The sequence below is a fragment of the Ranitomeya variabilis genome, chromosome 6 (assembly GCF_051348905.1).
Source record: "Ranitomeya variabilis isolate aRanVar5 chromosome 6, aRanVar5.hap1, whole genome shotgun sequence".
In the NCBI taxonomy this organism is placed as follows: domain Eukaryota; kingdom Metazoa; phylum Chordata; class Amphibia; order Anura; family Dendrobatidae; genus Ranitomeya; species Ranitomeya variabilis.
The window spans coordinates 3,661,182-3,675,998 of NC_135237.1; the positions used below are offsets into that span (position 1 = coordinate 3,661,182).

General features: G+C 45.9%; 1 protein-coding gene across 3 annotated transcripts in view; it reads right to left on the reverse strand.

Annotated features, from left to right (window-relative positions):
• Nucleotides 1-14,817, reverse strand: part of SLC4A2 (solute carrier family 4 member 2) — a 334,039-nt gene that overhangs the window by 209,063 nt on the left and 110,159 nt on the right. For all 3 annotated transcript variants that reach the window (XM_077267743.1, XM_077267745.1, XM_077267742.1), the window contains exon 2: nt 6,630-6,814. In XM_077267743.1, the coding sequence (XP_077123858.1) occupies nt 6,630-6,689 (60 nt within the window). In that variant the 5' untranslated portion in view covers nt 6,690-6,814. The remainder of the gene's footprint in view (nt 1-6,629; nt 6,815-14,817) is intronic.

Genomic DNA, 14,817 nt, shown 5'->3' on the forward strand with positions numbered 1-14,817 from the left:
ATTAAGGTATGTGCTCCTGTGTGCATTTGCAAACATTAGTCTGGCTTTTTTATGTTTCTTTTGGAAGAATGGCTTTTTCCTGGCAGAGTGGCCTTTCAGCCCTTATTGATACAGTACTCGTTTCACTGTGGATAGTGACACAATCTTACCAGCTTCCGCCATCATCTTCACGAGGTCTTTTGCTTTTGTCCTTGGGTTGATATGCACAAGTCTGACCAAAGCAGGTTCATCTTTGGGACACAGAACCCGTCTCTTTCCTGAGCTGGATAATGGCTGGAAATTCCCATCTTGTTTGTACTTGTGTATAATTGTTTGTACAGACGAACGAGGCACCTTCTGGTATCTTGAAATTGTACCCAAAGAAAAGCCAGGCTTGTGCAAGTCCACAATTCTCTTCCTGATATCTTGGCTCATTTCTTGAAACTTTCCCATGATGCTACACAAAGAAGTAGTGTGTTTCAGGTGTGTATTAAAATACATCCACAGGTGTGTCTCTAATTAACTCAGATGTTGCAAAAAACCATCAGAAGCTTCCAAACACATGACCTCATCATATGGGCAGTCTAGAATTGTTTAAACAAAATAAATAGTAGGCGGTTTGATTAGGAGCGCTATAAGATAGACCCAAGGGGGAAATGGTGTCCCCACAGCTCCAGCCAAACACCTCTGGTGGAGGATGTAACAAGAAGAAAAAAAGAAAAAAGTTCAGTCCAAGGAGCGCTGAAAGCAAGACTCTGACACCAGGTTTGGAGTTAACCACAACGCGTTTAAACGGACAAGCCGTCTTCCACCTGATGAAGACGGCTTGTCCGTTGAAACGCGTTGTGGTTAACTCCAAACCTGGTGTCAGAGTCTTGCTTTCAGCGCTCCTTGTACTGAACTTTTTTCTTTTTTCTCTTCTATAATTCTTTAAAGGCATTGTAAACGTAGTGTATGTAAACTTTTGACTTTGGCAATAAGTAATAAAAATGCCTTAAAACATTCTCTCTCTCTCATTATTCTGGCATTTGGCAAATATTAATAATTATGGTAATTCTAATTGACTTAAAATGGGAAAAGTTTATTCTGATTTCATGTCAGAGATTGAGAAAAACCTGCATGTGACTTTATATACAGTGGGTACGGAAAGTATTCAGACCCCTTTAAATTTTTCACTTATTGTTTCATTGCAGCCATTTGGTAAATTGAAAAAAGTTTATTTTCTCTAATTACTGTACACTCTGCATCACATCTTGACTGAAAAAAACAGAAATGTAGAAATTTTTGAAAATTTAATAAAAAAGAAAAACTGAAATATCCCATGGTCATAAGCATTCAGACCCTTTGTTCAGACCCTCATATGTAAGTCCCATGCTGTCCATTTCCTTGTGATCCTCCTTGAGATGGTTCTACTCCTTCATTGGAGTCCAGCTGTGTGTAATTACACTGATAGGACTTGATTTGGAAAGGCGCACACCTGTCTATATAAGACCTCACAGCGCATGTCAGACCAAATGAGAATCATGAGGTCAAAGGAACTGTCCAAGGAGCTCAGAGACAAATGTGGCAAGGCACAGATCTGGCTAAGGTTACAACAGAATTTCTGCAGGACTCAAGGTTCCTAAGAGCACAGTGGCCTCCATAATCCTTAAATGGAAGACGTTTGGGACCACCAGAAGTCTTCCTAAACCTGGCCGTCCAGCCAAACTGAGCAATCGTGGGAGTAGAGCCTTGGTGAGAGAGGTAAAGAAGATCCCTGTGGCTGAGCTCCAGAGATGCAGTAGGGAGATGGGAGAAAGTTCCACAAAGTCAACTATCACTACAGCCCTCCACCAGTCAGGCCTTTATGGCAGAGTGGCCGACGGATCCTCTAAGACATATGAAAGCCACATAGAGTTTGCTAAAAAAAAACACATGAAGGACTCCCAGACTATGAGAAATAAGATTCTCTGGTCTGATGAGATGAAGATAGACCTTTTTGATGATAATTCTAAGCGGTATGTGTGGAGAAAACCAGGCACTGCTCATCACCTGCCCAATACAATCCCAACAGTAAAACATGGTGGTGGCAGCATCATGCTATGGGGGTGTTTTTCAGCTGCAGACACAGGACGACTGGTTGCCATTGAAGGAAACATGAATGCAGCCAAGTACAGAGATATTCTGGATGAAAACCTCTTTCAGAGTGCTCTGGACCTCAGACTTGGCCAAAGGTTCACCTTCCAACAAGACAGTGACCCTAAGCACACAGCTAAAATAATAAATGAGTGGCTTCAGAACAACTCTGTGACCATTCTTGACCGGCCCAGCCAGAGCCCTGACCTAAACCCAACTGAGCATCTCTGGAGAGACCTGAAAATGGCGTCCTCCAACGTTCACCATCCAACCTGACGGAACTGGAGAGGGTCTGCAAGGAAGAATGGCCGCGGATCCCCAAATCCAGGGGTGAAAAACTTGTTACATCATTCCCAAGAAGACTCATGGCTGTACTAGCTCAAAAGGTGCTTCTACTCAATACTGAGCAAAGGGTCTGAAGACTTATGACCATGTGATATTTCAGTTTTTCTTTTTTATTAAATTTGCAAAAATTTCTACATTTCTGTTTTTTTCAGTCAAGATGGGGTGCAGAGTGTACATTAGGCTACGTTCACATTTGCGTTGTGCGCCGCAGCGTCGGCGCCGCAACGCACAACGCAAACAAAAACGCAGCAAAACGCATGCACAACGCTGCGTTTTGCGCCGCATGTGTCCTTTTTTTCATTGATTTTGGACGCAGCAAAAATGCAACTTGCTGCGTCCTCTGCGCCCGGACGCGGGCGCCGCAGGGACGCATGCGGCGCAAAACGCAAGTGCGACGCATGTCCATGCGCCCCCATGTTAAATATAGGGGCGCATGACGCATGCGGCGACGCTGCGGGGCCCGACGCTGCGGCGCAGACCGCAAATGTGAACGTAGCCTTAATGAGGAAAAATGAACTTTTTTTAATCTACCAAATGGCTGCAATGAAACAGAGTGAAAAATGTAAAGGGGTCTGAATACTTTCCATACCCACTGTATAGTAGATGGAAACTTCTGGTTTGAACTGTATATGGTGGTCTGAGCGAGTGAACCCCTCAAAGATAAAGACCTCGCTGTGATTTATCTCTTGTTTTGCCGTTATGCCAGAAAGGCCATGTTTATTTTGTTAAACCCTGTAGGAGGGGTGGTATGGTACCTCTTCATCTCCTACTACTCATCCCCACGTGTGTTCTAATGTACTGCAAATGTGTTGGACATGTGAGTAAATGTTGTGACAGGATGGTCACTAGGTGACAGCAACAGAAGGCACTAGAAGGGGAGCAGTGGTAGACTACAAGGAAGCACAGCTTAACTTGGAGGGAGGAGCAAGGAGATAAGGGAACAGCAGCAGGAAGTCAGGGAGCAGAGCCCAGGCAGCCATGCCCCAGGCCAGAAGTGAATAGAGTGCAGTGCCTGGGTGGCCATGTCCAAGGCAAGGAGTAAATAGAAGCTGTGTTGCAGAGACGGGGCAAGAGTGGGAAGATTGTAGACCTCTGGGACTGGACTAGAGTCAGTGGTTGAGAGTATCATCCTGAGGACACCCCGTAGAGGCAAAGCAACACTACAGAAACAGTGTCGACCAGTGATGGTGTAAGCGCACTCAGACAAGAGGCCAGTACCCGTTGAGTCAAGGGTCCACGTGAGTACAAGAGTCCAGCAGCCTGAGACCAAGACAGGGTCAAGACGGTGTGTGGACTGGTGCACAAGAAGAGAATCAGCAGCTGCGGCTGAGGACTGAATAGAGGCTGTGAAGAAGGGATAGAATTCATATCTGAGTAGCACAGCTTCCCAGGACAAGACTAGAGGTTCAGCAACTAGGACAGAGTGTGTGCTGAAGTGAAGGACTGCCTGCTGCTTATAACCTGTGCCTGAAGATATTGATACTGTTAAACCTTCTTGTAACCTGTGCCTGAAGACATCTATTCTGCTAGTAAATGTTTTGTTTATAAAAAGCATTGGAAGTGTCATTGTCTGTCTCTTCGCCGCCCTGGAAAGGAGAAGTGAATGTGGAACAGAGATTATCAACTCTATAGCAGTACCAGGACTTTATCTTTTCATGTACAAGGTGGCGGGTTGTTCGCTGACTGTTGCTTAGTGAACTCGCCCACAACTACCACCCTGTTTTGATCCGGTGGTAGGATCTCAAAACTGACCTGACACATATAACCAGAATGATAGGACAAGTTCTGGGGATGTGGAAGCTATACTGACCGCAATCCTGAACCTATCCAACACACTAAAGGCAGCCGTGGAGCGTTACCTAAAAACCTAGACGCCTCTTCACAGCCTGAGAAACTGACTGCCCCTAGAGAGAAAGCAAAGACCTCACTTGCCTCAGAGAAATAACCCCAAAGTTATAGAACAGCCCCCCACAAATAATAACGGTGAGTTAAGGGGAAAATACAAACGTAGAAATGAAACAGGTTTAGCAAATGAGGCCCGCTAACACTAGATAGACAGAAAATAGTTTTTGTATTGACCGCACAGACACCTATCTATCAAAAATAAACCACGCAGAGAATACAAGAACCCCCACACCGACTCACGATGTGAGGGGTGCCCTCTGCACCCCAGAACTAACCAGCAAGCAAAAAATCACATAAAAGCGAGCTGGACTGAACTCATCATATACTGAGAAACGTTTTCAAGGAAATAATGAGCAAAATGAACAAGCAAACTTAGCTTCTCCAGCAGGAGACTGGTCACAAGGAATATTCAGGAGAGCTCAGAGTCAGGACTGAATACACCGACAGCAGGCAACAAATGAAGGTCCAGGTGAGTTAAATAGGCCCAGCATAGAAGGAAATGAAGCAGCTGAGCCCAGCAACATCGCTAAAGGCCACCAGAGGGAGCCCAAGAACAAACTCACACAGTACCACTCATAACCACAGGAGGGAGCCCGAGAACGGAATTCACAACACCACCCGGTGCCACCTTGTTACAACCCTGCCATGGTTTATGCTGTCCCATAATAAACCAGGAAGTGACATACATAAGAAGCGTTCCTGTGTCTACCTCTGAAAGCAGATGAGGGAATCAACCCCTTGTAGTGCAGCAGGGTTGGTGCAGTGTGACAGATAGGCAGGGACCACAGGAAAGTTTACAGCAAACGTGTTTAATGTTCAAACAACTCACACAGTGAATAGCACACTGTATCCTCCGGATTGCAGCCGGGGCATCACATGAGACAGGTTGCCGAGGGCGACTGCACCACTGTGTCACACTGTGGGGTGCAAGGCGTTCGCTGCTCTTGGCTCTGTGTTACCTCACACAGGCTGGACTGTGCAGAGCCTCCTGCTCTACCACTTGCAAACAAACACTGACACACCCAAACCCTATACTGCAGAGTTTTTAAACTGGAAACTGTGGCCATGAGCCACTTGTGAGACCCGGCTTGGATGAAGCGGACCACCCCAATACGATTATGTAGTTCACTCCAAAAATAAAAGCCAATAAAGGGTTTTCCTGAACACTGCCTGGGCTCAGATAGCTTGACCAGGTCCACACTTACTTTTATTTTGCCTTGTGACTCACAGGCGTCCTGCTGTGGACACAAGGCACTCCAAGGGGTCTAATAGGACTCCATCCGCATTCTGGGGGATAAATATCAACCCTCACAAATGTTCCCGCTTTACTGCCTCACACCCTCACAATCACCAGTGTAATACAGACACTCCCCCTCATGTGGTATCACACATTTAATACAGACACTACCCCGTGTAATATCACACGTGCAATACAGACACTCCACTGTGTAATATCAAATCTTGTAATACAGACACTCCCCTGTGTAATATCAAACATGTAATACAGACACCCCCCGTGTAATATCACACGTGCAATACAGACCCTCCCCTGTGTGATATCGTAATACAGACCCTCCCCCATGTAATATCTCATGTGTAATACAGACACTCCCCTGACTAATATCACACGTGCAATACAGACAATCCACCGTGTAATATCACACGTGCAATACAGACACTCCACCGTGTAATATCAAATCTTGTCATACAGACACTCCACGGTGTAATATCAAATCTTGTAATACAGACACTCCCCCGTGTAATATCACATGTGTAATACAGACACTCCCCTGACCAATATCACACGTGCAATACACACTCCACCGTGTAATATCAAATCTTGTAATACAGACACTCCACTGTGTAATATCAAATCTTGTAATAGGCACTCCCCCGTGTAATATCAAACATGTAATACAGACACCCCTGTGTAATATCACACGTGCAATACAGACCCTCCCCTGTGTGATATCGTGTGTAATACAGACCCTCCCCCATGTAATATCTCATGTGTAATACAGACACTCCCCTGACTAATATCACACGTGCAATACAGACACTCCACCGTGTAATATCACACGTGCAATACAGACACTCCACGGTGTAATATCACACGTGCAATACAGACACTCCACCGTGTAATATCACACGTGCAATACAGACACTCCACGGTGTAATATCAAATCTTGTAATACAGACACTCCCCCGTGTAATATCACATGTGTAATACAGAAACTCTTACCCTAACGTCATATGTGTGCATGTAATGTGAAAATGGCTCTTACATTCTGGATAACTGTTGACACAATCCCATGAATCCCAGGAGACGCATGTGAGCTGTTCATTGCAGATGATCAGACAGGACAATTGTGGCGAGTCCAATGTGTTGGAGACGTCTGGTGTTGAGGTGTGGGGGTCAACCCTTCTCCTTATCGACCTTTTGCCAAGGGTGGAGTTGCAACATCATAACCTAAGAAAGCAGGACACAACATTACATTGCAGTGATAGAGAGTAGAGGTTTATAAGCATCGATGGAAATACCCAACATGATGAACAAGTGGACAAACCACCTTAAAGCCCCTGATACTGAAAACTCCATAGAATCATTGGGGGTATTAGCGTCAAGGTAAAACTGGTGGCCAAAAAAACAAAAAAAAACTTCATCAGTATTGGATAGAGGTGGCTCAAAATCGAATACTAAATGTCACACAAGTAATTCCAAATGTCCTACATACTCAAAGGTTGAAAAACTTTCTCCCCCTCAACAAGTCCCATGTCCCGGTTCACGGGGAGGATACCTTTATCATCCCCACCACTCACACCAATTTGTCATGAACCAGGGTTGTTTGGTTGCCCCTGGATATTTCTGAAGGGGAATTATCTATATCCCACTTCCTAGTTCCGGTTTGGAACCTGCAGCTCTCTGGCGCCCCCCTTTCCCTCAGGTCAGACACGGTACTGCACCTAGGATAATTAGTCGCCAGAAAGGCAGCCTTACTTTGTACTGGCTAATGGGCACAGTGCAGCAAGGGCAATATAACTACTCCCACTCAGGCGGGAACAATAATTATCAATGCCACCAGTCGCTGCAAAGTCTCCTAAATGCACAGGACAAATTCTGCTGCCACAGCTCCGATTTCTTAATTATTAACGGGTCTGGAGCCAACCCAGATTAGTAGCGTAATTCACTTCAGAGGACATGACAGTTCGTTATAGAGCAAGGAGAGACACTGCTAGTAATTTTATATTTTACTCCAAAAAAAGGTAGGCAGTGTTTACAGAAGTATAATAAAAAGATATTATAAAGAAGACAATTATGGTATGTACAGTACAATTACAAATAAAATGGGTTTAAAGATGAAAGAACACTTACATTTCGTTATGTCATCTCATCTCATGGCTGGCCGTGTGCTGTGGAGGAGGGGATACATCTAGATGCATAGCACGCATCTGTATAGCAGCTAGACCCCGGACAAAGACACGTGAAGACTGCTGCTTCACTCACTTATTTCCTAGCCTAAAAACAAGGCACTCACCTGTTATGATCCGGTGACCTTGGAGCCGCATGAGAGACTTTCTCAGGAGTAGGTGGTACCTGTACTGACCGCAAACCCTAAACTAACACCTCAACTAGAAGTAGCCGTGGGATGTACCTAACACGTCCTAGACACCTCGACACAGCCGGAGGACTAAATACCCCTATAGATGGAAATGGGAATTCTATCTTGCCTCAGAGCAGAACCCCAGAGGATAGGCAGCCCCCCACAAATATTGACTGTGAGTATAAGAGGAAAAACACACGCAGGCAGAAAAACAGGATTTAGCAAAAGAGGCACTTCTAGCTAAACAGAAAAGGATAGGACAGAATTCTAAGCGGTCAGTATTAAAATCCTAAAAATATCCACAGCAGATAATACAAATATACTACATCTAACTAAAGACATAGAAAGTATATCTGCATCTCCTGAGAATCCAGCATGACTGAAAAATCCAAACAAAGTCAAAGCTGGACAAAAACACAATGAATAGCACTGAATTGCAAAGCACACTGCATGTGTGCACAGAGACAAAAAACCAGACACTTATCTTAGCTGAATTGGCAGCAGGGCATGAGGAGCCAGAGAGAGATGCAATCCCTCCAAGTACAATGGACAACTGGCATTGACTCATGGATCCTGCACACCTAAATACCTAATAGAGCTGCAATCAGCAGAAACACCTGCCCTGGATTACAACCCCAAGACAACTGCACTACCACCAACAACCACCGGAGGGAGCCCAAGAGCAGAATTCACAACACTCACCCTTTTGGTGACCTCACTTAGAGGCTGAATCCTCCCTTTTTCTTAGAGTTATGGCACCAATTTTTATGACTAGCTCGCTGTACGAACCTCTTATATGAAAGACACAATGATCAGGAGGTGAACCATGTCGGGGCGATTCTTTTAAGCGCAAACACGGTGTCGTTACATGACCCGCTTACGGAGAAACCCGCTCTTTGCACTAATTGCGTTTAGCTTCTAGCGATTTCAGGGAGTTATAGATCCCTTGATGGACATCCGTAATATATAATCTTTATATCTCTAGCTCTGATCGGTGCCAATATATATATAACCTTAAAAGAACAATAGAAGCTCATGCTTTCTATAACAGTTTTAGCCAGTACAAGGTGGGGGGGGGGGGGAATGAGTAGGGTAGGGAGATTTGTCTGCTGCAGCACAGAGCCATATAAATTCTTGAGGGAGGGGGAAAATGAGGAGTTTAGGATTACACACACCGGCAGAGGGAGAAAGAGTGGCTCAGAATTCCAGCCTTGTGTTGGCATGCAGAGGAAACTGCAGCTGAGAGCTCTGTATGTGTAAGTGAAGTAATCAGAACTTTCCTATTTCCTGACATCCCACATGTCTGAAACATTCCAGATGTCCAGTATGTCTCACATATCCATCACAAGTCACTGGTTCAATATATCCAACATGTCCCATAATCCAAAACTTTGCAAAGATCCAATATGTCCAACAAGTCCCAAATGTCTCGCATATTCAACAAATGTAACACAGAACATGATGATGGAGCCTCACAGTATGGACGTCAGGAGGTAAGTGATCGATATGAAGCTTGGCTGAGCATGGAAGACGGTGACTGATCACAGTACAGAATATGGTGTTGGAGTTAGACAGTGTGGACAACATGAGGTAATTGATTGATATAGAGATTAGATGAGCGTGGAAGATGGTGACTGATCACAGCTAAGAGGATATGGTGGTAAAGCCTGACAGGGTGGACACCAGGAGGTAAGTGATCGAATATAGGGACTGGGTGAGCATGGAAGACGGTGACTAATCACAGCTAAGACATAGCTCCCAACTGTCCCTCATACTGCGGGACTGTCATGATTTTGAGGATGCGCCCCGCAGTCCCGCAGGGACTCTGCTTCTCCCGCACAGCCAGCAGAAGCAGCAGACACGCCCTCTTGTATTAGGCCACGCCCCCTCCATATCTTCTTCTCCGGTGGTTCAGAGAGGGAGAGAGGACATTCTGGAGGTACTTGTGTGTGTATGTGTTGCAGCTGGTCCTGCTGTGGTTACAGTACAAGGCATTATAACCAGGAGTAGTAGCAGCAGTTAGAGCAAACTAGTGCAGCCTGTTAGTCATAGGCACAGTATATATATTGTGAGGCAGTGACCCCTGATACAGCTAGGGGGCACCGTTTGTGCTCTCCAGAATGCGCATGGAGGCGTAGTGAGGCCATGAGGGCGTACTGCAGACACAGGTGTGGCTGTATTTAGAATGGTTAAGCAGTGACTCATTAAAAGCCCTGTAGTAGAGGGGGAGGTGTGTCAGTGTTGGTTTGGAAGCAGACAGAGCAGTTGTCTGCAGAGCTCTTTCTGTGTGAAGCAACACAGGGGCAAGAGGAACCAAGGGGACTGACACCCTGCGTCCCGGACTGTCTTGTGTTTGCCAGGCTGCAATCCGGAGGATAGCGAGAGGTGTACGGCGTGAGTAAAGAGACTTGGTATCGGTGGGCGGTCACCCCAGGGAAACTGGACAAAGAGAAGTCTGGCCTGTGTAGGGACTGCAAATTAAAGCAGGTTACTGTGTATTTCTGATGGACTGCGTGAAAAAGCAGTATACTGTGTATTTTCCTTTGGCCTGGATGAATAAATAATTTACTGTGTAGTGCTAATAGACTGTGTGAAGTAACACAATAAAGGAAAGTTTTGTTTGAACTTGCTTGGGTCACTGCCGTTTCACTGCGTATGGTCCTATCGCTGCATCACATATGGTGGAGAATGCGGGCATGTGAACTAAGGCATACCAAGAAAGTGAGGCAGATCATTGTGCAAGTTTGCTGGAGAAATGGAGGAACTTTTGGAGCAGGTTGTGCTCAATCAACAAAGGCTTCAGCAAGAGACGCTGCAGTTTCAGCGTTTGCAGCAAGAAGTTCTGCAGCAGCAAGAGCTGCAGTTGCAGCAGCAGGAGCTGCAATTTCAGCAGCAGATGTTGCTGCAGTGGAAGCTAGCAGAGCTTCAGCATGTTAAAAAGGAGACCCCTAAAATGGGGGGTGAACAGCAGAGTCCTGAAGAGACCCCAAACGTAAGGGGCGATCATTGGGTGTACCAGTGGTCCTATGTAGAGACTCGGTCTGCCAGGTCTCAATCAAATGACTTATTGCAATTGGTGGAGGAGTGGCTCAGGCCTGAGTTCTGTTCTCCATATGAGTTGATGGAGAGAATCGTGGCTGACCGGATGGTAAGGGCTCTGCCGGGCGCCATGCAGCGTTGGGTCGGGCTGAGGGAACTAGGCCACCTGGAACAGCTGATAGAATTGATTGAGCGATATAAACCCACTCAGGATGTTGCACCAGAGCCTGGGTATGGGGCTAGTAACTGTTCAGTGACATCTAAGCCCATGGACTTTGGGAACACTGGTCAGGAGTCTCTGTGTGCCCAGCCGGTTTGTATTTGTATCACCACTACGGGCACAGCCAGCAGCAAACCAGAATTGTGCCAGGTACTTGTGAATGGGTGCCGAACAGAGGCTCTCCTAGACACGGAGAGTAAAGTGACTCTGGTCCATCGGTCCCTTGTTGCCGGGGACAACCCCAAAGGACCGAAAGTGGAGGTGATGGGTATCCACGGGGAAATCCGGGAGTACCCGACCGCGGAGGTTGATTTTTCCACAACATGTGGGGACATTAAGCATGTGGTGGAAGTGGCAAAGACTCTTCCATATGGGGCTGTATTGGGGAGAGATTTGCCTGTTTTGATCCCTGTGGGAAACCAGGGTCAACCCTCTCATGGAAAGTGTTGCACCGGGTGCAGAACCCAAAGATATTGAGATACCTGCCATAGGGGTCGCCAACCTAGGGACAGAGTGTAATCCCGATAGGCTTCCCCTAGAGGTAATGGCAGGAGAAACTAAAGATGTTGTTTTGGGCTTAGAACCCGAAGATCCTAAGATGTATGTCACAGGGGTCGCCAATTTAGGGTTAGAGTGTAATCCCGATAGACTTCCCCTAGAGGTTGTGGCAGTAGAGGTTGCGGGGACGCCATTGAACCCTGAGCTGGAGATGTTCCCTGGTAAGGTCGGGACAGCTCAGATCCAGGGTCCCACACGGAGATGCTGATATAGAAAACGCAGGTAAGAGAAGAACCGGGAGTGTATGGTTGCGGTGGTGACTGGGGACGTGCGCACGTGGAACCCTCTGGCACCAGCCAAGGATGGAGCCGTGGGTAAGGGTAACTTAGAGTGCTCGCTAGACTGCAGTGTCGCGAGGCCCAAGTTCGGGTGCGACATAATACAAACATATGCTCAGAGTTGCCGGTGCGGTACAGCGTGATGTAGTCACTGAGGCACGGGTAAGGGTACAGAGGAAACAGTACCAGGGGCCCGAAAGCAGATACCTAGGTGACAAGATGACCCATGGGGTTAGTGTACCCAAAATAAACAAATTCGAGACCACCCAAAACTGGCCCAAATCTGCAGTTAAACAGAAAAGAGGGCTTGGATTCTGCAATGGAGAACGGGGTGGGTGGTCCCGTAATGAAATATGGAGGAGAAACGCAAAGGGGAGGGATGCATGCGCCGATCGATGGTTCCCGTCCCTTCGTTCGTTTCTTAATGTAGTGTCGAGTAGGGATGTCACAGGCCATACCGATGCCCTGTCTCACGCCCATATGGTGTAACAAATGTTCAACAAAACAGGTATGAACAGGGGGGAGGATATGTGAGGCAGTGACCCCTGTTACAGCTAGGGGGCACTGTTTGTGCTCTCCAGAATGCGCACGGATGCGTAGTGAGGACATGAGGGTGTACTGCAGACACAGGTGTGGCTGTAATTAGAATGGTGAAGCAGTGACTGATTAAAAGCCCTGTAGTAGAGGGGGAGGTGTGTCAGTGTTGATTTGGAAGCAGACAGAGCAGTTGTCTGCACAGCTCTTTCTGTGTGGAGCAACATAGAGGCAAGAAGACCCTAAGAGACTGACACCCTGAGTCCCGGGCTGTCTTGTGTTTGCCAGGCTGCAATCCGGAGGATAGTGAGAGGTGCACGGCGTGAGTAAAGAGACTTGGTATCGGTGGGCGGTTGCCCCAGGGAAACATGACGGAGGGAAGTCTGGCCTGTGTAGGGACTGAAAATTAAAGCCGGTTACTGTGTATTTCTGATGGACTGTGTGAAGAAGCAGTGTACTGTGTATTTTCCTTTGGCCTGGATGAAGAAGCCGTTTACTGTGTACACTGTGTTCCAAATTATTATGCAAATTGGATTTAAGTGTCATAAAGATTTAATTGTTTTGTTTTTCAAATAAACTCGTGGATGGTATTGTGTCTCGGGGCTCAATGGATCACTGAAATCAATCTTAAACACGTGATAATTGGTTTTCCAGGTGATTCTAATTAAAGGAAAACTACTTAAAAATGATGTTCCACATTATTAAGCAGGTCACAGTTTTCAAGTAACATGGGAAAGAAAAAGGATCTCTCTGCTGCTGAAAAGCATCAAATAGTGCAATGCCTTGGTGAAGGGATGAAAACATTAGAAATTTTCCAAAAACATAAGCGTGATCATCATACTGTTAAGAGATTTGTGGCTGTATCTGAGCACAAATGTGTTTGTGCTGATAAAGGCATAATGAGGAAGATTTCTGCCAGGCAAGTTCATCGGATTAAGAGAGCAGCTGCTAAAAAGCCATTACAAAGCAGCAAACAGATATTTGAAGCTGCTGGTGCCTCTGGAGTCCCTCAAACCTCAAGGTGTAGGATCCTTCAAAGGCTTGCTGTGGTGCATAAACCTACTATTCGGCCACCCTTAAACAGTGTTCACAAGCAGAAATGGTTGTATTGGGCCCACACATACATGAAGACTAATTTCCAAACAGTCTTGTTTACTGATAAGTGTTGAGCAACCCTGGATGGTCCAGATGGATGGAGTAGTGGATGGTTGGTGTATGGCCACCATGTCCCAACAACGCTGCTACGTCAGTGAGGAGGTGGAGGAGTCATGTTTTGGGCCGGAATCATGGGAAACAGCTGGTAAGGCCCTTTAAGGTTCCTGAAGGTGTGAAAATGACCTCTGCAAAGTATATAGAGTTTCTGACTGACAACTTTCTTCTATGGTCTAAAAAGCAGAAACGTGCCTTCAGGAGCAAAATCATCTTCATGCTGACAATGCCCCATCTCATGCTGCAAAGAATACCTCTGAGTCATTGGCTGCTATGGGCATAAAATGAGATAAACTCATGGTGTGGCCACCATCTTCCCCTGACCTCAACCCTATAGAGAACCTTAGAGGATCATCAAGCAAAAAGATCTATGAGGGTGGGAGGCCGTTCACATCCAAACAGCAGCTCTGGGAAGCTACTCCAACTTCATGCAAAGAAATACAAGCAGAAACTCTCCAAAAACTCACAAGTTCAATGGATGCAAGAATTGTGAAGGTGACATCAAAGAAGGGTCCTATGTTAACATGTAACTTGGCCTGTTGGGATGTTTTGGCGTTAAATAGCTTTTTTGCTCAGTGAATGTGACCTCCTAATGCTGCAAATTCCACAAATGAGACTTTTCAGTTCTTTAAACATATCAAATGTTTAGAAATTCTACTGTGCCTAATAATTTGGAACAGTGCATTTTGAGTTTTCTTCAATAAAATTCGATGTATAATCTAACGGGTGATGACTTTTATTAGACTGACTGTCATCTGCACCGACCATTTAGGAAAATCTGATAAAAATGTAATTTGCATAATAATTTGGAACATAGTGTATTGCTAATACTGTGTGAAGTAACACAATAAAGGAACGTTTTGTTTGAACTTGCTTGGGTCACTGCCGTTTCACTGCGTATGGTCCTACCGCCACATCACAATATATATATATGTATCCTTTATATACTACAGCAGTTATGGAGTGGAGCCAGTAGATAGTGGTGTTGTCTGAGTGGATGCAGTGTTCGCAGAGCTGGGCTACATTGCAATGG